We start from the raw sequence: 24,647 nt of genomic DNA on the forward strand, positions 1-24,647 counted from the left end.
TTCAATCTTTTCTCAAAACATCTAAGTATAAAACAATCGGGTGTTTCGACAAAACAATCGATTGTTTTTCACTTAGTTTGAAAAACATTTTTTCTTTTAAAAGATTGAGAATGCCTATGCTTTGGATTCAATCTAGAGTGGATTACAAAACTCAAACTACCCCAGATCCTAATTAGGACAGCTCAGCAACAGCAAGCACAGTCAAGCCTTCGACATCCTTCAAAGAGTTTGGATTCTTCAAAGCTTGAACACCACTTGGTTCAACAATTTTCGTTCTTTTTTTATTATGCATACAAATATTAATTAAAGTTCTATTTTTTACATGCATTTAGTTGACATATTTAAGGTTAAAGCACTTCATTCAAAAATCAACCCAATTTTATTTACAATTTACTTATCCATGATTTTTGTTTGCTCATTTATCTTTTCCTGGAATTAGGCAGTACAACACATTTATTGAAACCAACAATGTAAGAAAAGGAGAGCTTTTGTGGGTCGTTGACAAATTTTAGGGTTTCTTGCAAGGGTTCTTTTTTTGGGTTAAATATAAGAGCGCTTTTTGAATTGTCCAGAACAAACATACATAAAGTTTTCATTTTTTTGCTTACTACGATTCTCAAAATAATGATATCCATGTTTAAAATGTTGTGCTTTCATCTTTTTGACAACTAACTTGAACATTCTTTAAGGTTATGCTTTACAAATAATTGCCATTTTAAATTTGTTCTGTATTCAACCTAACAACAATAGGATTTGTATACCTGAAAATAGTTTGTTCTGAGTACAATACTCTTTGAAGTTATGGAGGAACTGAGGCCAAAGTTTACTACAAGAAACGGGGTTGGTTCCCATTCTCAGGTAAACGGTAATGTATCAAGGAATACAACTACAATTATATTTACGTTTCTTTAGTCATATATGTTCTTCATTGTCTTTCTGAACATACACATCAGTGTAGTTTTTATTCGTAAATATTATTTATTTTAGCCAAAATAATGAGAAAACAGTTTATGATACAAAATACGTGAAATATTCTTTTTTTTCTGTTTCCACCAAAGAAATCCAACTTTTTTTTTTAATTGTAGCATCAGAATTTTTCATCACAAGTCATTCCAAATGGAATACCATTAGCTCAGATAACCATTTCAACTTGAATTGAATCTATGATATCTTATTTTATATTTCACATATATGTATATAATAGAATGTATTGCTATTTGCAGAACATGTCATTCCCAACAGAGAACTGTTAATTGTAACTTACCAAATATTTTAGTACTTGTTAACTGCACTTTTGAACATATTTTGTAAAGGTAATTACAATCGAGGAAGTGTAGTTAATAACACAATAAGCTTAGATAACAGATCCAGTAAATACAGTGTTGAAATCCTGCAATCAATGACTAAGAGCTTGAATTTTGAAGATGTGCAAAATGAAGCAAATAATGGTAATAACACAATGTGGTTAGATAACAGGTCCAGTACATACAATGCTCAAATCCTGCAAAACTAAGACCTTGAATTTTGAAGAGGATGAGCAAAATGAAGCAAATAACTGTAATAAAAAAGAATTAAATGTTAATTTTAATTTAGTTAATTGCTTCAAAAGCACTTTGATTTACTGTGTTTTGTGTTCAGATCAGAGCATAGAAGTTTACACTTCTGAACTATATTCAAAAGCTGAAAATGAAGGTGCATGTCTCTAACTTTAACTTATGTTTTAAAATTAAATGCATTAATGTAAAGGTAATACATAACCTTATTTAATATTTCAATATAGATATTGTTTCATTTGGACAACCGAATATTCAATGTCAATATTGTTTGGCCGAGGTGTGGTATGAAGAAAGATCCCTGAAAGCAAAGACTTACCTAAAGGTTGATTTTTCTATATGTTGACAAAAAGGAAAAGTACAGCTACCTTTCCTACAACAACCTCATAAATTGATGCTAGAGTTATTAAATGGTCAAGATCCACAAAGCCAACATTATTTACAACATATCAGAAGTTACAATAGTATGTTTTCATACTTCAATTGGAGGAAAAGTTCACTCTTCGGTAAATGATGAGTTTGGGCCTCCTCAATTTATTCTGCATGGATAAAACTATCATAGGATTGGAAGCTTACTCCCTGACAATGGAGAAATGCCCAAGTTCGCACATATATGATACTCAAAATGAAGTCTCAAACAGAGTATCTCACTTTGGGTATGTGTTACATTAGGTTAGTTTATTTTCAAAAAATTCATTTATAAAATCATTTTGAATTAATTATTTATTTAAATTTTATGTAGGTACAATTTGAAAAAGTTGAAGTTTGATAAATCATTGATTCAAGATCTTACCAAGATGATTGATGATAACAATGTTCTAGCAAAAAGTTTTAGAAGGGTCAAAGATTTTGTAAATTCTAGTGTACATTTAGATTTTGGATTGAGGTTATTTAGACATCGGTTAAAAGATCCTAGAGTGTACAATACCCCTATAACTGATGAGATAACAGCGTTAATTGTGGGTGATATGAGCAACTTGGATGTAGGACGAGATATCATAGTGAAAAAATATTCTGGACAATTGTTTAGGTTGCATGAGACACATACAGCCTTCATCCCATTACAATATCATTTAATATTTATCACTATTACCTACAATGTAAACTGGTCTGAAATACGTGAGTTTGTTACATCAAGAGGATTAACTGCTGTTGATAGGCCAGACATAGTTTGCAAATTATTCAAGATGAAATTAGATCAAATGATGTTGACTTCAAAAAAGATGAATATTTTGGCAAAGTTAATGCAGGTAATGACATTAATCCATATTTTAAAATTTCATTGAGGTTTTATGCATTATAATTCAAACAATTTCTATCTTCTAATAGGTATGTACACTGTGAAATTTCAAAAAAGGGGTTTGCGTCATGCCCACGTATTATTGTGGTTGGATGGAAAGAAAAATTTAAGAACTCCAACAGACATTGATGGAGTAATTTCAGCAGAATTACCGCATGCATATTTATATCCTAAATTGTCAAAGGCAGTTGCAACATACATGATACATGGTCCATGCGAGCCGCTCAGTTTTCCTAACGGTACATGTTCAAAATTTTACCCAAAGAAATTTAAATTGTTGACTACTATTGATGAGGATGGATATCCTTGTTACAGACGTCAGGATAAAGGAATATTCATTCTTAAAACAGGAATTAAGTTAGACAATACAAATGTTGTCCCATATAACCCATTGCTACTATTGAGGTACCAGACTCATGTTAACACGGAATATTGCAACAAATCCAATTCAATCAAGTATTTGTTTAAATATGTCAACAAAGATCCAGATAGAGAAAATTTGAAAATTACTAATCCTCAGAAATACTCTACTGAAACACCAGTCATAGATGAAATTAAACAATATTATGATTGTAGATATATATCTCCCTGTGAAGCTGTGTGGAGAATATTTGCCTTTGACATTCATCATAGATGGCCTTCAGTTCAAAGGTTGATTTTCTATTTGTTATACGAGCAACCCATTCTATTTAAAGACAATGAATATATTGATGAAATATTGCATACAAATGATCATAAAAGAACAATGCTTTTAGCTTGGTTTGAGGCTAATAAAATCTATCCAGAGGGGGAACTTTTGACTTATTCTTAATACCCTAACCATTTTGTGTGGATGGCAGAACAAAGAGAATGGAAACCAAGGAAGAGGGGTGTTAGTATTGGAAGGCTTACATATTCTCTTCCTGGGTCAGGGGAATTATATAATCTCAGGTTATTGTAATTATGATAACATCAGGACTATTAATGGTGTAATTTACAAAACGTATAAAGAGGTTTGTTATGCCATGGGGCTATTGGCAGAGGATAAAGAATTTATTGATGCCATTATAGAGGCCAGCAACCTTGCTTCAGGAGCTCTTGAGAAGATTGTTTGTTACACTGCTACTCATGAATACTATGTCTAGACCTGAGGAAGTTTGGAACAAAACTTGGAAATTGTTATCAGATGACATTGTATACCAAAACAGAAAAGAGTTTAACCTACCAGGTATAACTTTCTGTTTTCCTCAAACTTTATAACATATTATTTTGCTCAAGGTATGACATGTTGTTTTGCTAGGTCTTACAATTGAAGATGATCAAATACAAAACCTTTGTCTTCTACAACTAAAAGACTTATTAATTTCTAATGGTAAATCTTTAAAAGACTTTAACAGTCTTCCACAACCTATTCATTCAGATTCTTTTATTTATGATAATAGATTCATTATTAATGAATTAAATTATGACAAGTTACAAATGTCTGAAATGCATTCTTCTCTTTGTCAATCTCTAACTGTGGAGCAATTGTTGGTGTATGAGAATATAATGACAGTAGTACTGTCACAAGTTGGCAGTTTTTTTTCCTATACGGGTATGGTGGAACAGGAAAAACCTTTATGTGGAAAACTTTGTCTACTACAATTAGATCAAAAGGGTTGATTGTGTTAAATGTAGCTTCCAGCAGTATAGCTTCTTTGTTACTACCTGGAGGAAAAACAACTCATTCTACGTTTTGCATTCCTTTGTTAATAAATGAACATTCAACCTGCAACACACCTCAAGGAAGTTTTCGTGCCAGATTGATGATTTAAACTAAATTAATTATATGGGATGAAGCTCCAATGATGAATAGATTCTGTTTATAAGCTCTTGATAGAACTCTAAGGGATGTCATGAGAGCTGTAAGTGAAGAAAATGCTCTTAAACCTTTTGGTGGCAAAGTCATTGTATTGGGAGGTGATTTTAGGCAGATATTGTCTGTTGTAAAAAAGAGGTCAAGATATGACATTGTGAAGGCAACAATGAACTACTCAGAATTGTGGAAACATTGCAAAGTCTTCAAACTTATAGAAAATATGAGATTAAACAGTGAAAAATCAAAGTAAACTGCATCAGAAATAAAAGAGTTTGCAGATTGGATACTTCACATTGAAGATGAAGATATGGACTTAAATGAGTTGGGACAAGCAACTATTGAAATACCACAAGACATTCTAATTCTAAATGTTGAACAACCTTTATTACGCTTGGTTGGATTTGTTTATCCAGGGTACATGCAGAATCTGAACTCTGATGGACTTTTTTATGATGGTGCAATATTGTGTCCTATTACAGAATGTGTGGACCAAGTGAATAACTTCATTCTATCTTTAATCCCCGGAGAAGAAGTTACTTATTTAAGTTCAGACTCTCCTTGCCAATCTGATCAACAAGAAAATGCTCAAGCTGAGTGGTTTACAACTGAATTTTTGAATGATATCAAATGTTCCGGAATTCCTAGTCATGGTGTTAAATTAAAAGTTGGAGTTCCAATAATGTTTCTAAGGAACATTGATCAAGCCAAGGACTTTGTAATGGAACCAGATTACTAGTAATTCACTTGGGGAAGAATGTCATTGGTGCCAAAGTTATTACCGGATAAAATATTGGTGATAACATATTTATTCCTAGAATGAATTTGACTCCTTCTGAATCAGGCATGCCTTTTAAGTTCCAAAGAAGACAATTCCCAATATCTTTGTGCTTTGCTATGACTATAAACAAAATTCAAGGTCAAACACTTAATAAAGTTGGTTTATATCTACCACGTCCAATGTTTACACATGGAGTGTTGTTTCCAAAGTAAAATCCAAGAAAGGGTTGAAAATATTAATTTTGGATGATGATGGAAATACCACTAATTCAACTACTAATGTGGTTTACAAAGAAATATTTAAAAATGTTTGAAACATATTGTTAACCCATACTTATCAGGTATGAAAATTCTTTAATCGAAAACTATTTATATGTCTCATATATTTCTTCCAATATATCTTCTAATATATCAACAATAAACCCATATTTTTTGTGATCCTGCCTGTTGACCGAAACGCTGGAGCCTTACCTCGTCAAACCTGGATCAACTTCTGCGCCGTGTTAGCCTCCGTCCTTCACCGCGATCCACCTCAAGAACCTGCAAAAGACAGAACGGCGCCGCTGCGGCCGATCACGCTCCGACGCCCAAGTCAGCGACTGAACCACCAAATACTAAGAGAAAACTCAAGAACTCTAAGGAACCGTGCACAAATTCTCTCTCAGCGTACTCAAGACTCGCAAGTGTAAAGAAACAATCTAAACGTGCGTACCTCAGAAGTTCGTTAGAAACTCTTATATACCTGGGCACTTTCTCTCTCCTGGCAGTTACACATCTGGACACGTGGCTCGCATCCAGCTGTACACGTGCCATCATCTGGAGCATCCTTGACTTGGGCGCTACTTCTTACTCTTCAGGTTTTTTGGCTAAGTTACTTATGCATGATACAACTCAGTGCATAGCTGCCTTGGAGCGTGATCTCTTCTGGGTGGCGAGTTCGGGTGCCTTCGTACACACCTTCCCTGTGGTCTCGCCGGCCGCCTTCATGATCTGCCCTACCTGCTTCACCGTGTATGTTCAAGTAAGCTGTCTCCCGACCTCATCCTCTGGCCAGCTGGGAAATGACTATCTGCCTTCATCTTCGGCGATGTCCATGTTTCGGCGATCTCTAATTACTTGGTCGCCTGGGTTCACATCTGGCGACTTCATCTTCAACCCGGTGACCGCCGGTTTAGGTATGCTGGAGATCGGAGCACGCCAACTTAATAATTGGCGACTACACGAACCCCCCGACTTCCTTCCCTTCTGCCAGCCAGGTGTCCCATCCAATACGCCTATATAATAACTCGATGCCACGTCATCACTTCCGACTACCAGGGCGGTACATTTTGTATTTACAGGTTTCTTCTATTTTCCATAGTATATCTTTCAACATGACTATATTGCATTACAAAGAATGGTATTTATCTATAACTTCTTAATAAATTTCATAATTTAAATTCTTTATAATTTTGGTTTTATAAATTTGTTTCTTTTGAAGGGTTTTAATACAGGAACTTCATTGTACTTAGTGAGAAACAAGGGGATATTCGGTACTTAGTGAGGGTTGGAGTGGTTCGGCCATCTCCATTTGAGGGTGAAGATTGAAGACTAAAAACCTAATTCTAAAGAGAATTTGACAAGGGAGCAATTTGAATGGCACTTGGGCAGCATTTCATTACTCAAAATAGTCTTCCAAATACATGAGCCAAGCCCTCTTATTTATAGTGTTTAGAAGGCTGGAAATTAAAAAGAAAGTGGAGGGAAATTCAAATGAAAAGCATTTGAATTTGGAGCCAATTCCTAACAAGGAAAGTGTGACTTGGTTTCATTTTTTTGGCACCTCCTAAATCTACACCTACACCTTCTTTTTATGTCACATGGAAGGTGTGGCTTAGCTTTATACATTTGCACCTCTTATATTTATATCTACACCTCCCTTTATGTTCTACTAAAAATACTCAAAAGTAATTACAAAAGAAACACATCCAATGATGCTTAGTTGGCCAATATCTTCTATTTGTTGGGCTTGAGCTGAAGCTTGAACTTGTATTTGGGCTTGGGCTTGAGCTTTTTCTATCATGGGCTTGGGCCTCTTCCATCATCCCCTCCCTCTTGAAAAGGATTTGTCCTCAAATCCAATGCTTCTTCTTCATCATCATTATGAGGATGTATGTGGTTGGATGGTTTCCATCATCCCCTCCTTCTTGAGAGAATCTGTCCTCAGATCTACAGGTTTGATCTCGAACAACAGCCTTATTCTTATTTTGAAAACTAGGCTCGTCCTCCAGGATCAAATGTCCATCTATGGGAATCCTGAAACAAAGCAAAGGAGTTAGTGTGAGCAATTGGAGAAAACTTAATTGTATAAAGTTGCCATTTTTGTTTTTCTTTTGTTTTTTGCAACTTTTCACAATATTTCCTTTTTGATGGTTGTATGTATCCTCTAATCCTCTTATGTTTTATAAAATTTCCAATAGTAGTTACTTTTCCCTTAGGCATAATTCCTTTAGGAGGTGGTAACAACTTTAAAAGGGAAAGAGGACTATGTTCACATACAACTTCAAATGTAAAAATATGAGTAATCTTGTGGACTACTCCATTGTATGCATGCTCAATAGGAAAAGGATACTCATCCCAAGAATTGTGGTTGTCTCTCATGATTTCTCGAAGCATAGTAGAAAGAGCTATGTTTTCAATTTTATTTTGACCATTCTTTTGAGGATGATAAAAATTGAAGAGAACAATTTAGCTGCAAGTTTTCCGACGAGAATCCTCAAATCATGGTTTGCGAAATTTGGAGCTCTATCCAACACTATGCTTGAGGATAAACCATGAAGATGTATCACTTCTCTAGAGAAGAGTTTATCCATATCCATAAAAATGGAATCAAAAACCTTTTGTTGTCCTAGGAAGCTCTAATATGAAATTTAGGCTTGTGTCTTCCCAAGGAACATTTGCAAAAGGTGAAGGAGTATAGAGTTCATGAGACATTGCCTTAGGTGTAGTTTTAAAACAAGAAATGCATCTAGGGTAATGTCTTTGAACCTCCTTTCTCATGGGTGACAAAAGTTTTCCTTTTAAAAGCTCTAGAGTTTTATCAACTCTAATTTAGCCCATGAGTTCTTCTTCATGAAAGAATTTTTTTCTTATGTGTAAAGGTAGTCCTGTTGTTACAACCATTGTTTATGAGAATTTGTACATTTTGCGATGGTTGTCTCAATAAGACATGACAAGTTTCTTTAGGCACTAGCTCACATAAAAATTTGTCTTTGTAGATGCCTATAGATAACTTGTCCTTCACTTTGTGATATCTTAGCACATATGAGAAATAATCTACTTCATCTTTATCTATGCAAGCCTCTTTCAAGGATTCTTCTTTTTTGACTAGGCTTGCAAGTGTTCCTTTACAAAAGGTAAGGCTAGGTTGTTCAACAAGAAGCATATTTTCAAAGGTATTTTCAACTTTTACTTCTTGTTGAATGACCTTGTGGGAAGGCACACTCTTTTCCCAGGCCTTTTGTTCTTCAAGGGTTTTCTCTTGATTTTCTATTTTTAATATGCTTGTAAGGGGTGTTATAAGATATTCCTCATTCTTTCTAGATTCACACCACCCCTCACTTGGTTTTCCTTTTTCTTTTTCTTTAGCTTCCCTTTCGTGTTCCTCTCTTTTCTTTTGTATCTTTCTTTCCTTCTTTTCTTTATGGGAAGCAAACAATTTTTCTACCCTCATTTCCCAATCTAAGCAAGCTTCTACATTTTCTTTTCCATGGAAATGGGATAGGTCTACCCTAGCCTCTCTTAGGCTTTCTTGTTCTCTTCTATCTCTTCTATATCTTCTAGGGGGTGCTTGATAATAATCTTTTATTCTAAGGCTTCCCTCCCCAAAAGAATCATGATCTTTAGAGATAGATGCATGAGAAGGTAATTTTTTTGAAATTTGAGACTTCTCATCCTTTGCTTTAGTCAATTCATTAGTTTTGGTCTCATTCTCCAATTGTTTAGATGAAATTGATTGAATATCCTTGGAAAGTTGTTTTAAAAGAGATTTCAAGGATTTCACATCACTTTTAAGAGATTTAGAGGAGTGAGAAGACATGACTAAAACTTTGTGTTTAGAAATGTTTTACTTTAAGAAAGATGAGGGAAGTTAATGAAGGTAGTTTTCCAGGTAAGAGAGGTGAGTCACAATGGACTACTTAAATACCAAGTCTTTGCCTTAGCCAAAAACTATCCCTCAAGATCTTCACACAAATCTTTCTTTAGGTAAATCACTTAAAACACAATGAGGATGTAGAAATCAAATTTTTAATGCATAAAACAATGCAAGCTATCTAGCAAATTATCAAAGCTTTAAACTAGACAAAAACAAAAGCAATTAAGCGTAGCTAACTAAAGGCAATTGGCGAAATTAAAGCAATTAACAAATGCTAAGCTAGAAAGTTTAAGCTAGTCGGCCCTAGGTGAGGCTTCTTGGACACTTGGAGCCCTTGAAGACACACTGATGGAGATCAAGATCAAGAAGAAATAGAAGCCAATAATCAAGGACAATAAGAAGTAGAGGCCCAAGTTGTAGACGCTCAAGAAGTCATTAGCCCACCTCATAGGCTTACAAGGAGCAAGTTCAAGGAATTAGGAAATAGTGGAAGGTTGTTTTCTCTTTTTATAATATCTTGTGTTTTAAAAGGTTCTTAGAGGGAAACATTAGACACCTCTTTTGTAAAAGCATCTTTAGGCTTTAGTTTAGAAAATTCTAGAAACTTGGGGAGTGAGCTTAGTAAGGGTGTGAGTGTAGGAGTCTTTTGGGTAGCTTATAGAATAAGCTTTGTAAATGACCGGCCCTTGCTCCTATAAAAGGAGGGCTTAGGTCCTTCATAATTCAGATTTGATAATTGAAGTAGCAAAACTCTCCCAAATTGGTGATTGAGTGTGTGAGAAGTTGTCTTCTCCTCTTCCTAGTCTCATCTTAAGTGCCTTGGTTCTCTCAAGTGGCGGCATTGCACACTTATCTTGGAGCTCTCACATTTCAAGTGGCGTGTCCATCAACCAAGCTCTTCATTCACATAAGTTCCTCTCTTCTCCATCTTTTCATTTCATCTCCTTGTTCATACGAAGCTTAAACATGTCTTAGGTTCCTATTCTTGCAATTTCATTCGGTGCTTTAGCTGAATTCTAGTTATGGTTCGATTCTTCTTCTCTTTGGCTGGTTTCATTTGGTTCTTCTTCATTTCCTCTTAATTTTTTCGGTGCATTTCAGTTTCTAAGCTTTTTAATCGGTGCTTTTGTATTCTTACCTCTTTTAATCGGTTCAATTGGCAAGAAATGGGTCTTCTATGTGAGTTTGGTGTTTGGTGCAAGTTTTGGTGAGTTCTTGAAACATAGAACATTGATCCATTTCTATTAAAAGTGCCTATTCATTCTCCAACTCAAGTGGATTCCATAAAATGTCAAAGAATCATCTATATCTTGCTAGTGGAATCATATCACATACTCACCATCTAATTGCATGATTAACAAGTAATTAACAAGAGTTAAATTGCAAAGAAATTAAATGGCACTCCCTTTGTTGATTTTCTAATTGCACTCCCTTTGTTGTTTCTTCTTTGTTGGGTCTTCCCAAGGTGTGTGGTATATTTAGTATGTGTTTGTTGCTGCCCCTTGCCTTTGATCCTCTTGGGATTAGGTAATTAAATTCTTCAATCTAGCACCTATTAAGCAAAACTAGACTCACCTCAAGTCAATTCCCACTCAACAAGTACCAATTGATATTTAATCCACCACCAAGCTTAGAGGTCAAAGAAATAAAGCAAGAAACAAATTAATTTGAAAAACAGTACCACACAAATGGAATTAAATGTGACACAACTTAGAAAGAGTTCAAATGAAATTAGACAAGCAAATAAAAAGGTACTCAAAGAAAGGATGGCACACAAAAAGGAACCTATGGAATAGCACTAGATTTGATTTAAAAACCAAAAAGAGCACCACTGAAACAAATTGTTGTGGTCCAGAAAGCGTGATTTTCACAGATTTATGCTGAGCTGGCCTTTTAATATTTGCTTCTGAAAATTTATATTCAAACGCATGCACCATTTAATTTTAATAATTTTTCTAAAATCAGTGCTCAGAACCGCCAGTTGTAGCATCAGGATTGCACACTGCTTTTGTAATATTTATCTTTTTTTTCTATTTCTTTTTTTCAACTGATTCTTTTTTTTTCCTCTTTCTAACACCTCAATCTAGCAAAATCCAGAGTCTCAGAATTTTCTTATGTGGCATTTAATTTCCATAAGCAAAATCAGCCAAAATAGAATGGTGGAAAACAGAGGATTCTGCAAATCTGGAAACAAAAAACAGAATGATATACCAATGAAAACACAATGGAAATGGTGTAATAGAATTTGTGTGGATCTAACACACAAATATGAACTCAAACTAAAAATAAAAAGCACCAAAGGATCAAAACACAACAGATTTTAGATCAAGCATTCAAACCAAAAACAAGAAACAAAATAAACCAAGAAAAGTACTACTAGGATTTGATGACAAATATGGAAACACAAGACTTGACAAAACTTATAGATTCAGAAAATAAAATGACTCAAACATATTAATATGAACCGAATAAAATTTCAATCAAGACTCAAGAAACCTAAAAAAATCAAAAACAGCAACACAATGTATCAAGAATCCTACACAAAATTGAAATAAGATGCTCAAGCAGAATTTGAACAAAATCTACCGATTGAAATGAATAGATAAACATTCAAATCATATTAAAAACATAAAAACAGCAAGACAACTTGGAATCAAGATGAACAACTAGGAAATAAGAAGAACTCAAAAAGAAAACACAAAGAGATGCTCATCTTTGAAGACCATAGCTCATGATACCAAATGATGGCATTCCTATGAGCTCTTCTTTGATTCTGATGATGATGGGTGCGGAAGCTTAGTGGAGGAGACTGGAACAAGGCCTTCCTAGGAAGTGTGGGTGCCTTGAAGGTGCATGAGGAGTAGTGAGGGTTGGAGTGGTTCGGCCATCTCCATTTGAGGGTGAAGATTGAAGACTAAAAACCTAATTCTAGAGAGAATTTGGCAAGGGAGCAATTTGAATGGCACTTGGGCAGCATTTTATTACTCAAAATAGTCTTCCAAATACATGAGCCAAGCCCTCTTATTTATAGTGTTTAGAGGGCTGGAAATTAAAAAGAAAGGGAAATTCAAATGAAAAGCATTTGAATTTGGAGCCAATTCCTAGTCACATGGAAAGTGTGACTTGGTTTCATTTTTTTGGCACCTCCTAAATCTACACCTACACCTTCTTTTTATGTCACATGGAAGGTGTGGCTTAGCTTTATACATTTGCACCTCTTATATTTATATCTACACCTCCCTTTATGTTCTACTAAAAATACTCAAAAGTAATTACAAAAGAAACACATCCAATGATGCTTAGTTGGCCAATATCTTCTATTTGTTGGGCTTGAGATGAAGCTTGAACTTGTATTTGGGCTTGGGCTTGGGCTTTTTCTATCATGGGCTTGGGCCTCTTCCATCATCCCCTTCCTCTTGAAAAGGATTTGTCCTCAAATCCAATGCTTCTTCTTCATCATCATTATGTGGATGTATGTGGCTGGATGGTTTCCATCAGGTTATGTATTATAATATTTTACACATGTGTTGTTACATAATGCTCCCTAAATAAAGTGATCAAACTTCAGTTGTATTCAGCAGGTATATGGTTCTTATTTTACAAAAACAAGCAGCATAGTCACCAAAAATTAATAAAACTTTTGTTAATTAAATTTATTGTATCATATTATTCTATCTTATTTGTTTCATAACTATTAACTTCAGCTTTAAACTATTGAGACAAAACCTATGACAAGTACTCAATCATTCTTAATAATTTATAATATTTTCATGATTCTATTAATTGTCCATTCTTATATTGAGGTTTCTCTTTTATTTATTACATTTTGCAATGATACAATTAACATGTGGTACGAATTGATATTTGTTGACATTAAATACAATATTGATCAATGCTCATACTATAGCACCTAAAGAAAAACAACTATGTAGTCCATTTTGTATTGTTTTTAGTATGTTTTGTTCTTTTACTGAGTACTTTTTTTCTGTTATAAAGCTTTGAATTTAACAATACATCTTACTTCTTTTGTTATGGAATTTATTTTACATTTCCCATGAAATTATTGCAAAATTGTTGTATGAATTCAGCGTTAAATAGACTTGGTCACAAGTAATGAAGTTGTTATTTATTTTATAATAGTATTTCCTATAATTCATGACATTGCTTTAGGTCACAATTACTATGTCAAAAGTCTTTATTTAATAATATGAAAACATAATACAGTGATTTACAATACTATGCATACATGTAGGAGTATACATTTAAATTCTGGCTTGCTATTTTTGGAACAATGTGTTTACCATTTTTTATGTGATTAACATGTATAAGGCAACTACATGAATATATGATTTATAAAATTACTTTCTTTATTACTACCTCATGAATATTTTCCTCATAGAGATTGTATTTAAATATTCTCTATGCTTTAACTTTTGCAGCTACAAAACACCCCTTGCAATTTGATGAAAAACAAAATGCTCAAGCTGAAAGTTTCACAATAAAACTTTACTATTTATGGATCAAGTCTGTCTTTTAAATTTGAGAAAAGATAAATCTCAATATATTTATAATTTGTTATCACGATAAATATAAGACATGATCAAACACTTATTTCTAATTTGGATCATAAATTTTTATTTTTTTTGTGTATTTGATGTATTCTTAATTGTTTACTAATAATTGAATAATTGATGTAATTTTGATTAAGTCTAGCATCATTCTTAATTTTTATGTATAGATTTTTTATTATAATATTATTATTTAAATATCAAATAATGAAAATATTCATGTGCGTTGCACGGGGCAACATACTAGTTTGATATACATTTGAGTTTTAGATTGAATAATCCAAAATGTAAACCTCCGGATAATTTGAACCTTTATATCTACACGAGTGAACCTTTATATCTACACGAGTGCAGAAAGAAAGTATGAAGGTGATAAAAGAATAATGTATGGAGGTACAAGAAGAAGCAGTCCTAAATGGCTAGCAAAGAAATATGTGTCTCAATTGACACATATTGGGAACAAAAAACACAACACACTTTCATTCCAGAAAGGTAATCAAAAACTACATTCTGAATTACCCTCTTGATGATAAAAGTGTGTTGGCTTGAGTTTCTATGGGATTCCGGATTACCCTGTTGATGATAAAAGTGTGTTGGCTTGAGTTTCTATAGGGAGCATGAAATACCCAAAACTTGGTCGATTCCAATGACAATGCTTTTTTTGTTCTCAAGCTAACCCGTGAAAATGGTCAGTATATCAATCATCATTTATGTTATTACGAAAAGGAACCTGGTATAAGGCATAGCAGAAGTCATATACTAGCCAACTTATCAACAACATAATCGACAACTCGGCTACTCTTAAGAAATCTACCATAAACCTGTCAAGAAATATCCATCAGCGTCAATAGTTTAGAGTGATGTCAACCAAGGGACATGAGAATTTAAATTTATGCACAGTTTCATGTCCTCTTAATCTTCGAAAATGTTCCTATTTCAGAGAAGTAGGTGCTTTGAGTCCCACTACCAAATTGGTGAACATGAGCCTCTAGATTTGTCAGCTCAATCCCCTGAAAAACAATAAGTAACTCAACATTAATGCAAAACTTAAAACCAAAGAAAAAGTAATTATGGTTATTGTATTGGCCAGGAGTGTTTGGGACCTCAGTCCAAGTGTTTAGGTATGTTTTGGGCGAGTATGGGCCCAAAGGGTAGGCCATGAGCTCGGCCCAGATGCGGGTAGACAGCTCGAAAAAAATAATTAAAATAAAAAAATATTCTGATTGTTTATAATACATACACTAATTAAATATCGATAAAACTTGTTGGAAATAAAGTAGTTAACACCCGAAAATAAAGGTGCATGGAACAAAATGTTTTATTCTTATTAAGCACCCGAGAATAAAGGTGCACGTAAGCAGTATGTTTTTCTATTATAATTATATGATTTTTGTTGAGATTATATTCTCCCTATTGAAATCTTGCTCTGTAGAGATTGGAGAAAACCGTTGAAGGGATATCTATAAAAGGGGCTTAAGACCCCAAGTAAAGATATGTTGTTTCTGAATACTTGAGACTGAAACTGATTTGATATTTTTGAATGCTCTCACTGACTTAATCGTCGGAGTGTGATCAACAGGTAGAACCCCCTTTATCTCAGTGGAGCACCCAACACCTCAAAGCACTAATTGGAGACAAATCAAAATAGGAGCTTGCCCATTCAATTCGTCCAAGGTCAACTGGCGAGAACAGTTATTGTGCTAAAATTGCTATCAAAATCAAGTATTCCATCGTCCATCATAAATATCAGTTAAATTATGGATATGAATTAATTCACAAGATATATCCACTCTTAAACGAGATATATAACTTCATTGTAACTTCATTAAATCTTATATTCTATTATACATTCATTGGCATGTAGACTATATTCTGCTATTGAATTGCATCCCGTGTTGCATGAATTTGATAAGGATTGTGATGTCTCTTGTATTAGCCCGGATCTGGCCAAAATGTGTCACTCATAAAAGGACGAGGTTGCATGACCCAGTTTTAAGAAAACCTAAGTAAAAAGCTTTTTATTATTCAAATTGTTTATATAAAAAGGGCTAAAGTATTGATTTCCCCTTTTGGACCGAACATGTCTCCTCCATTTGAGACACCTATATCACATAGTTGTTTGGTGTTCATTGCTTTAACCTTTCCGTGTGACACTTGGTTCTACTATCAGGATTTTTTTGTCTTAGGGTCGATAACATTCTTTGCTAATCTCTTTGATTATGGCAACAATTCTTGAATAATTCTCTTCTATGGTAGTCTCCTCTCTTCATCCTCTGTCCTCTCTTTTTCTGAGTGAACTTGGAGACCTATTTGTGTTTTACTGGCCCCTGTTTCTGCTGCTACTATATTGTTGGCTTCCTAGTTCCTTTTTGTTGTTTGTTGTTGTATTTTATTAGAGACCAGCTAAAGTGAAAGTGGTCGATATTACTTGGCAATAATGTATAAGTGTCCCTACTCATAAACTTCAAGTGAAATGCAAATTTTGTTCTCATGTTTGTTGGGGTTGAGTGGTGAAAATAAAACATATACAAAATTAAAAAAAGTAAGTTCTTGTATAAGTTTTTCGGATGACCTTAAGGAAAATATTCATAAAGCTAGTAAAGAAAAAGCAAAGGTAAGCTTGACTCTTTGGAAGAAGGAAAGGAGGGGACATCAAACATTCTCAAGCAAAAGACTATGAATGAACTTTGTAAAAATTGAATATATGGAAAAAGGAGATCACTTAATAATTTTCTTGTTTACAATCCAAGTGGGAGTGTTTTCTTGAAGTCTTAGATAATATCATGTGATAAGGATGGCAAACAAATGTTTGAGTTGTTAAACAACATTGTTGAAGAAATTGGGGAGGAGAATGTAGTCCAAATTGTGACAGAAGGGGCATCAAATCTTGTGGCAGCAAGAAAATCTTTAATTGAGAAGAGAACCAAATTATTTTGGTCCCTTGTACAGCACATTGTCTTGATATTCCATAATGCCATTGACAATGCAAAGAAAATCCCTACACATATATATCTACATCCTATGTCCCATAAGGACTTCACCTTTGTTTACAAAGGACTTTCTACAGAACGGTCTCATGATCTTACATGCAAACTGAGAATATAAATATCAATTTGCCAACTTCCAGGTGAGTGTTGAGTTACAAGGAGATATTATTAATTATTGTAATTATTACCAAAAATAAATAGTAGGTATACAAAGTGTTATTATTTATTGTAATTATTTCTAGGGTGGTAGAGCTTTATATAATGTACCCTCTTGTACTGGTTTACAATCAAGGAATTGAATCAGATTTTCTCCCCAGTTTTCCAAGTATGTTCTACTTATTATATTAATAAGTGAATCACAATACATTTTGATTCGCGAGTCAGAAAATTGGCTTTCCGATTCACAAGTAGTATCCTGTTTCAACTACCTTGGTCAGTCCCAAGAACAGTAGTGTTAGTGAGACAGCAGGATGATCACTACCACAAGCGCTATGGATAGATACAAGCCAAATAATTACAATGCTAAACAATGTTTTCAATCAAAGCTTCCAACAACCAATTTGGGATAAATTCACTAATTTTAGAGTGATAGCAGGACGACTGCTACTCCAAAGACTATAGGTACAGGCTAAATAATTTAAATGCTAAATACTGTTTCCAGTTACAACTTCTCAACCATTTTCAAAATTCACTACTTTCGTTCTAGTTAGGTTCTAGTGAGCAGGAGAAAATATACAAAAACAACACAAGATGAGCAAACCTGAACAGGTGTGAATGCAAGACTTGATGTCAAACCAGATGTAGCACCACTGCTACCATAATTCTTTTCCTTGAATCTGACAAATGAAAATAGTCCACCAGAATTGTCATCGTGGTCATTTAGATAAATAATGTACAAGAGACATGGATGATAATTTATCATCTTGCAACAAAATCAGAATATTAAGTAACTAGAACATAATATAGAACTTGAGCAATGAGAAGCACTTACCTTTTAGCAACTTTTGCAGCAAGTTTGCTTTGACCAACAGACACACGCAGTTTGCCACTTCCAGCCTGACCAAGCATTCCATAGCCCTCACCCAGACCATCTCCTGTAATTCGCATGCATAAAAGTATAAGAATATAAGGAGAGATTGACAATTTTACATTTTAAATTTCCAAAGGATTTCAGATAAAGTCATTAATGCCATGTTAGGACTTAAGGGACTTATTGTGTTATAAGAGCAATTTGGCTAAGCATGTAATAGCTTTACCGTTTTATTACCATTGTACTTTGACGTGGATTGCAAACATGGAACATTAGAGGTATAATATTCTGCCTATGGCTTGTAAGTACTATTTGTTTTACTAGTTCGTGATAGATTTAAACTTTAGATAATATATTATATTATATGTACTTCTTGTAATTGTAAAAAGTTGTTTTCTTCTCCCCTATTCCGAATTGTACACTGCTGCCATCTATAGTAGGCAAGCTGCTCTGCTTTCTTTTCAGTCAGTGTACTCAATGCTCCTTTCTTTTATATACATATTTATATATATATATATATAATATACAAATGGATTCAAACTTCATTTTATAAGCCATTTTTATAAGATTGAGTTAGATTTACAGTTCACTTTCTAAGAATATGTGTATACATATATATAGGCACATATGTATATATATACATGCATATATGTATATATATACATGCATATATGTATATATATATATATATATATACATGCATATATAATTTACAGCTGAGTGCCAAAGTGTGCAACATCTCAATATCTCAAGTTGGTATCAGGGCAAGTGTTCTTCACTCTGCTGCCTCTGTCAATGTCGGCCGTCATCCACCACCAGCCGCCACCGCGCCACTGGACATCACTGTCCCACCCTGCTGCTTGCTGCCAGTGTCTATTGTTGTCAGCTGCTGTCAAATTTTTTTATGGCTAATGTTTGTTGCGAACTCACAATTAGATGTTATCTTTTTATGTCATTGAGAGGCACTGGCTCTTCACTCATCTCCTTTTAGTCCTTACTTGAAGGAGATTTGTTTCATGTTTGTTCCCAAACATATTTGCTGGTCCAGTTGTCTTTTCATGGAACACCTACCATTACTATTGGAAAACTCAATGGAAAGAACTACTTTTCATTATCTGCATCAATAGAGCTTTGATTTCTTGGTCAAGGATATTAGCAACTAGAGGAGGAAAGTAAAATATAATTTGAAGAATAATGCTCAATAGCTGAACACCTAAGGTGTGGTTAGGCACTTCCCTTAAAGACTTATTCTCTATATGTTGCACAAGCCACCCACGATATAACAGGAACCTCTAGTGTGATATAGGTTACAGGAACTAACAAGGTATAAGACCCCAGATAAGAAGCGAAGAGTAATCAAAAGTGTGTTTTGGAGGAAAGGGGATATTCCTATTTATACAACTTCGGTTGTGACCAATACGGACACATGACTCACTCACATGAGCATGCAGAAGTAACACTATGAGGAAAAGGAAGTAATATTCACATTGTCTCAAACAGTCATACATGTGCAAGGCAACGACTATAGGAAGCAAGTATAGCATAAGAAAGTAAGAAAACTCATCAGTCATATAATAAGTATCAGATAAGGATGGGAACAAATGATAAAAAGGAAAAAGCAACGTTTATGATAAAAAGACCTTGATAGCCCATTATCGAGCACAAGGGCAATTGACATGTTTTTTAAATGAGTTATGCCTATGAGGCCCAATCTCATGCCTCGCACAAGCCTCACACCTCTTACTACCCATTTTGAATTTATAAGAAACATATTGGAATATAAACACTTGAAATATGACTGAGCTCCAAATTGCCTAGTTCAATCATATTTCAAGTGTTTACACACCAACATGTTTCTTATGACTTCAAAGTGAGTAGTAAGAGATGTAAGGCTCGCAAACATGATCTTGAGGCATGAGATTGGGCCTTAATGCATGACTCAACTTAAAAACCTGTTAATTCCACCCCCAACCTCTGCACGGGAGAAAATAGGCTACCAAGGCTTTTTTTGTCATAAATTGTATTTATCTTCTTTATATCATTTATTCCTATAGTCCAATCAATATTTAGTGTTTATTATATGATTGTTGGGTTTTCTTACTTCCTTGTTTTATGCTATACTTGCTTCCTGTGGTATTTGTCATGCACAAATATGACTGTTAGGAACTATGTTAACATTACTTCCTTCTTTCTCGTAATGTTACCCTTGCATTCTCGTGTGAATGGGATCATGTGATGTGACTATTGGTCACATCTGAACTTCTATAAATACCTCTCTTTTGAAACACCTTCAAGTACACTTCTTATCCTGGGTCTTCTTACAATTTTTTCAGTTTTATAGCCTCGTTATAGTACACGAGAGGTTCCTATTGTATGTTATTGGGCTTGTGCGATACACCACAAATAAGTCCTTAAGGACAATGCTCAACCATGCCTAAAGATGACCTATTGTTAATGTTATTAACTATATTTTACTACAAATATATGATATTGATTACGGAGATACTCTTTCCCCTATTGCCAGTTTCCAAATCACTACAATCATCTCTTTCTATCTATGGTTTCTAATTGTCATTAGCCCCTCCATCAACTTCACATTAAAAATGCATCATTTTTTCATGGAGATACTCTTTCCCCTATTGCCAGTTGCCAAATCACTACAGTTCATCTCTTTCTAACTATAGCTGCTAATTGTCATTAGCCCCTTCATCAACTTCACAATAAAAATGCATCATTTTTTCATGGTGAATTGGATGGAGCAACATCCTAGGTTAGTAGCTCAAAAGGAGTTTGGTCTAGTTTACAAACTTTGTCAACCTCTCTAAGGCCTTAAACAATCTCTAAAAAACATGTTATAATTAAGTGTAGATTTCATTCTATATTTATTAGGACAGATTTGTTAGTGATTTTATTTTATTTTATTTGTATAGCTTTAAACACCCTTTATTTCTGACTTTCATTACCTATTATTTCTTTCCTTAATTAGGTTGTAAAACAGTCTATAAATATAGACTGTAATCACATTTGTAAAATATCTTAGAAATATATTTCATTTATTTCTTTCAACTTGGTATCAGAGTCATTTTGAGTCTATCCTACGAGTGTTTGTTGGGCTTATCGGGCCACCCGCTATCGGACCGTTATCGGACCACCCATAATATGTTGTCCCACGTACGAGCTGTGACTCTCAGCGTGAGGAGGTGTATTGGAGATCCCACATCGACTAGAGATAAGGACATTTCATTGTATATAAATGGGTGCAAACCTCACCCCATGACCCGGTTTTATGGGGTTGAGCTAGGCTTAAAGTCCACTTCTTAATATGGTATCAGAGCTCCTGATCTGGGAGACTCTGCTTCTGCAATTTTTTTTTTAGCAGCCTTCATTGCTGCAATTTTATTTTATTTTTAACAGCCTTCATTGCTGCAAGTTTTTATTTTCCTTATCTTTTCTCCATATTATTTACAACATGAAGAAAATAAAGTGTGCTAGACTACAGGCACACACTTCTAATCTTCAACAAGGTCGTGAATCTTGGTCATCCTCTCAAATATGGCTTCAACACAGACGTCTTGGTCATCCTCCATTTAATATCCTAAAGTCCTTATTTCCTGTTTTATTTACAAAAGTGTCTGCTGAGTCATTTTATTGTGATGTTTGTCAGTTTGCTAAACACTATCGGACAACTTTTCCTCCCAATGGTAATAAAAGTTATAAACCTTTTGATCTTATTCATTTAGATGTATAGGGACCTTCACCTATTCCTAATATCTCGGGTGCAAAATGGTTTATTTCATTTATTGATGATTGTAATCGAGTTACCTGGATATTCCTCATGAAAGATAAGTCTGAAGTTTTCCACCTGTTTGTAAAGTTTTACAGAATGATTCAAACACAATTTGAAAGTCCAATTAAGAGATTGCGTTCTGATAATGGAAGAGAATATGTGAACCAAGACCTTTCCAAGTTCCTTCAGGAAAATGGAGTTGTTCATGAATTGTGTGAACACTCCTCAACAAAATGGGGTTGCTGAAAGGAAAAATCGTCATCTCCTTGAGGTTACTCGAGCTTTACTTTTCCAAACATTTGTTCCTAGATCTTCTTGCAGTCCTGACTGCCACTTATTTGATTAACAGATTACCCTATCGAGTTCTAGAGGGTGTTACTCCTATTCAGCTTATGACCACATTCTATCCTTCTATTCCCATGTTGAATAGTCTTCAGAATTGTGTCTTTGGTTATCCTGCTTTTGTCCATGTTCATAGTCCTTATCAGGGTAAGTTAGATCCTCACGCCATCAAAAGTGTCTTCATCGGTTATGCCTCCAACAAAAAGGGGTACAAATGTTATCATCCTCAAAGTCGTAAAGTTTATATTTCCAAAGATATCACCTTCCATGAAACAAAGTCTTTCTTTCCAAGTTCTCAGCTTCAGGGAAAGAGTATTCAAGAAGTTGAGGACCTTGAGTTGCCACCTTTTCCTTTGTTGCAGGATTTCGTTCTTAGGGAGAATGACAAAGACCCTATGCCAACATCATTACCACAGAAGAATAATGAGGACAGATACTTTGGGAAACAATATCAACGAAGGCAACAAGAACCCGTTCTGATCGAACAGCAACTTCAATTGTCCGAACCGGAGGTAAGAACTCATACCTATGAGATTTTTTAGGACACCTTAAATGAAACTAACCTAGATTATTTACCTATTGCCTTGAGAAAAGAAAAAAGATCTTCTGCCAAATACCCTATATCTCAATTTGTGTCTGCAGAAAAACTTTCTATTAGAATCCCTACATCATTACAAGAAGCCTTAAAGGATGAGAACTAGGTTCGAGCCATGAATGAAGAAATGAAGGCATTAGAAAAGAATGAGACTTGGGAGATTGTAGAGAGACCACAGGATAAGAAAGCTGTGGGTTTTCGGTGGATATACACAGTGAAGTATCAATCTAATGGCACATTGGATCGATATAAGGCAAGGTTGGTTGCAAAAGGGTACACTCAAACCCATGGGCGATTATGAGGAAACTTTTGCTCCAGTAGCAAAAATGAATACAGTCAGAATTATTCTCTCCTTGGCAGCGCACTTTGGTTGGGAGATGCATCAATTTGATGTTAAGAATGCCTTCTTGCATGGAAGCTTGGAGGAAGAAGTATACATGGAGATTCCACCTGGTTATGGTAATGTTAATGAAGAAAATAAGGTGTGTAGACTTAAGAAGGCTCTGTATGGTCTTAAACAATCACCTCGTGCTTGGTTTGGAAGGTTTACTAAAGCTATGGTATCTTTGGGGTACCGACAAAGCCAAGGTGACCATACTCTGTTTATAAAACATTCTCAGAATGGTAAACTCACTCTACTTTTGGTCTATGTAGATGATATGATTATTACAGGTGATGATGAGATTGAAAAAATAAAATTGAAGGAGAGACTAGCTGCTCAATTTGAGATGAAGGATCTTGGGAAGCTGAAGTATTTCCTTGAAATAGAGGTTGCTTACTCGAGACCGGGCATCTTTATTTCTCAAAGGAAATACATCCTTGATCTTCTCAAAGAGACTAGTAAGTTGGGTTGTAAGACCACTAGAGTGCTAATAGAGCAAAATCATAGGATTGGGAATGATGAAGAAAACCCAATAGTGGAGAAGACACAATATCAAAGACTTGTGGGAAAACTCATTTATCTATCACATACTAGGCCAGACATAGCCTATGCAGTTAGTGTGGTTAGCCAATTTATGCATGATCCAAGGGAAAGACACTCACAGGCAGTAGATAGAATTCTTCAGTACTTAAAAGCCTCTCCAGGAAAAGGATTGTTATTCAAAAAGGGGAAAAACTTATCCATGAAAGTATATATTGATGCTGACTATGCAGGATCAATTGTTGATAGGAGATCCACCACAGGCTACTGCATGTTCTTGGGTGAAAATCTAGTGACATGGAGGAGCAAGAAGCAAAATGTATTTCCAAGATCAAGTGCAGAGGCAGAATTTAGAGCCATGGCTCAAGGGGTGAGTGAACTCTTATGGATGAAGATCATACTTGATGACCTAAATATAAAATATGAAGCTCCTGTGGGCTTGGCATGTGATAATAAGTCCGCTATCAGTATTGCACACAATACGGTTCAACATGATCGAACAAAGCACGTAGAGATAGACCAACACTTTATTAAAGAGAAGTTGGATGATGGTCTTATAGCCACTGAGTGCATCCCTTCAAGACTCCAATTGGCAGATATGTTTACTAAGGGACTTCCCACAAAACAATTCGAAGATCTTACTTGCAAGTTGGGAATGATAGATATACATTCACCAACTTGAGGGGGAGTGTTGCATAATTAGGAGAATTATGTTATAATTAAGTGCAGATTCCATTCTATATTTATTAGGACAAATTTGTTAGTGATTTGATTTTATTTGATTTGTCCATCTTTAAACACCCATTATTTCTGG

General features: G+C 34.7%; 1 protein-coding gene across 11 annotated transcripts in view; it reads right to left on the reverse strand.

Moving 5' to 3' along the window:
• Positions 1 to 1,198: 1,198 nt before the first annotated feature.
• The window catches only part of LOC137823522 (U4/U6 small nuclear ribonucleoprotein Prp31 homolog), a 29,693-nt gene continuing 6,244 nt past the window's right edge, over positions 1,199 to 24,647 (reverse strand). For 3 of the 11 annotated variants that reach the window (XM_068628698.1, XM_068628697.1, XM_068628705.1), the window contains 3 exons: positions 18,149 to 18,251; positions 17,918 to 17,993; positions 14,862 to 15,180 (listed from right to left, as the gene is read on the reverse strand). In XM_068628698.1, the coding sequence (XP_068484799.1) occupies positions 15,073 to 15,180; positions 17,918 to 17,993; positions 18,149 to 18,251 (287 nt within the window). In that variant the 3' untranslated portion in view covers positions 14,862 to 15,072. Of the gene's footprint in view, positions 1,391 to 7,093; positions 11,168 to 12,554; positions 13,147 to 14,861; positions 15,181 to 17,917; positions 17,994 to 18,148; positions 18,252 to 24,647 lie in introns of those variants that run through there. The other 8 variants (XM_068628709.1, XM_068628706.1, XM_068628699.1 and 5 more) reach the window with 7 other exon arrangements.

The sequence above is a fragment of the Phaseolus vulgaris genome, chromosome 8, assembly GCF_000499845.2.
Source record: "Phaseolus vulgaris cultivar G19833 chromosome 8, P. vulgaris v2.0, whole genome shotgun sequence".
Taxonomy (NCBI): Eukaryota; Viridiplantae; Streptophyta; class Magnoliopsida; order Fabales; family Fabaceae; genus Phaseolus; species Phaseolus vulgaris.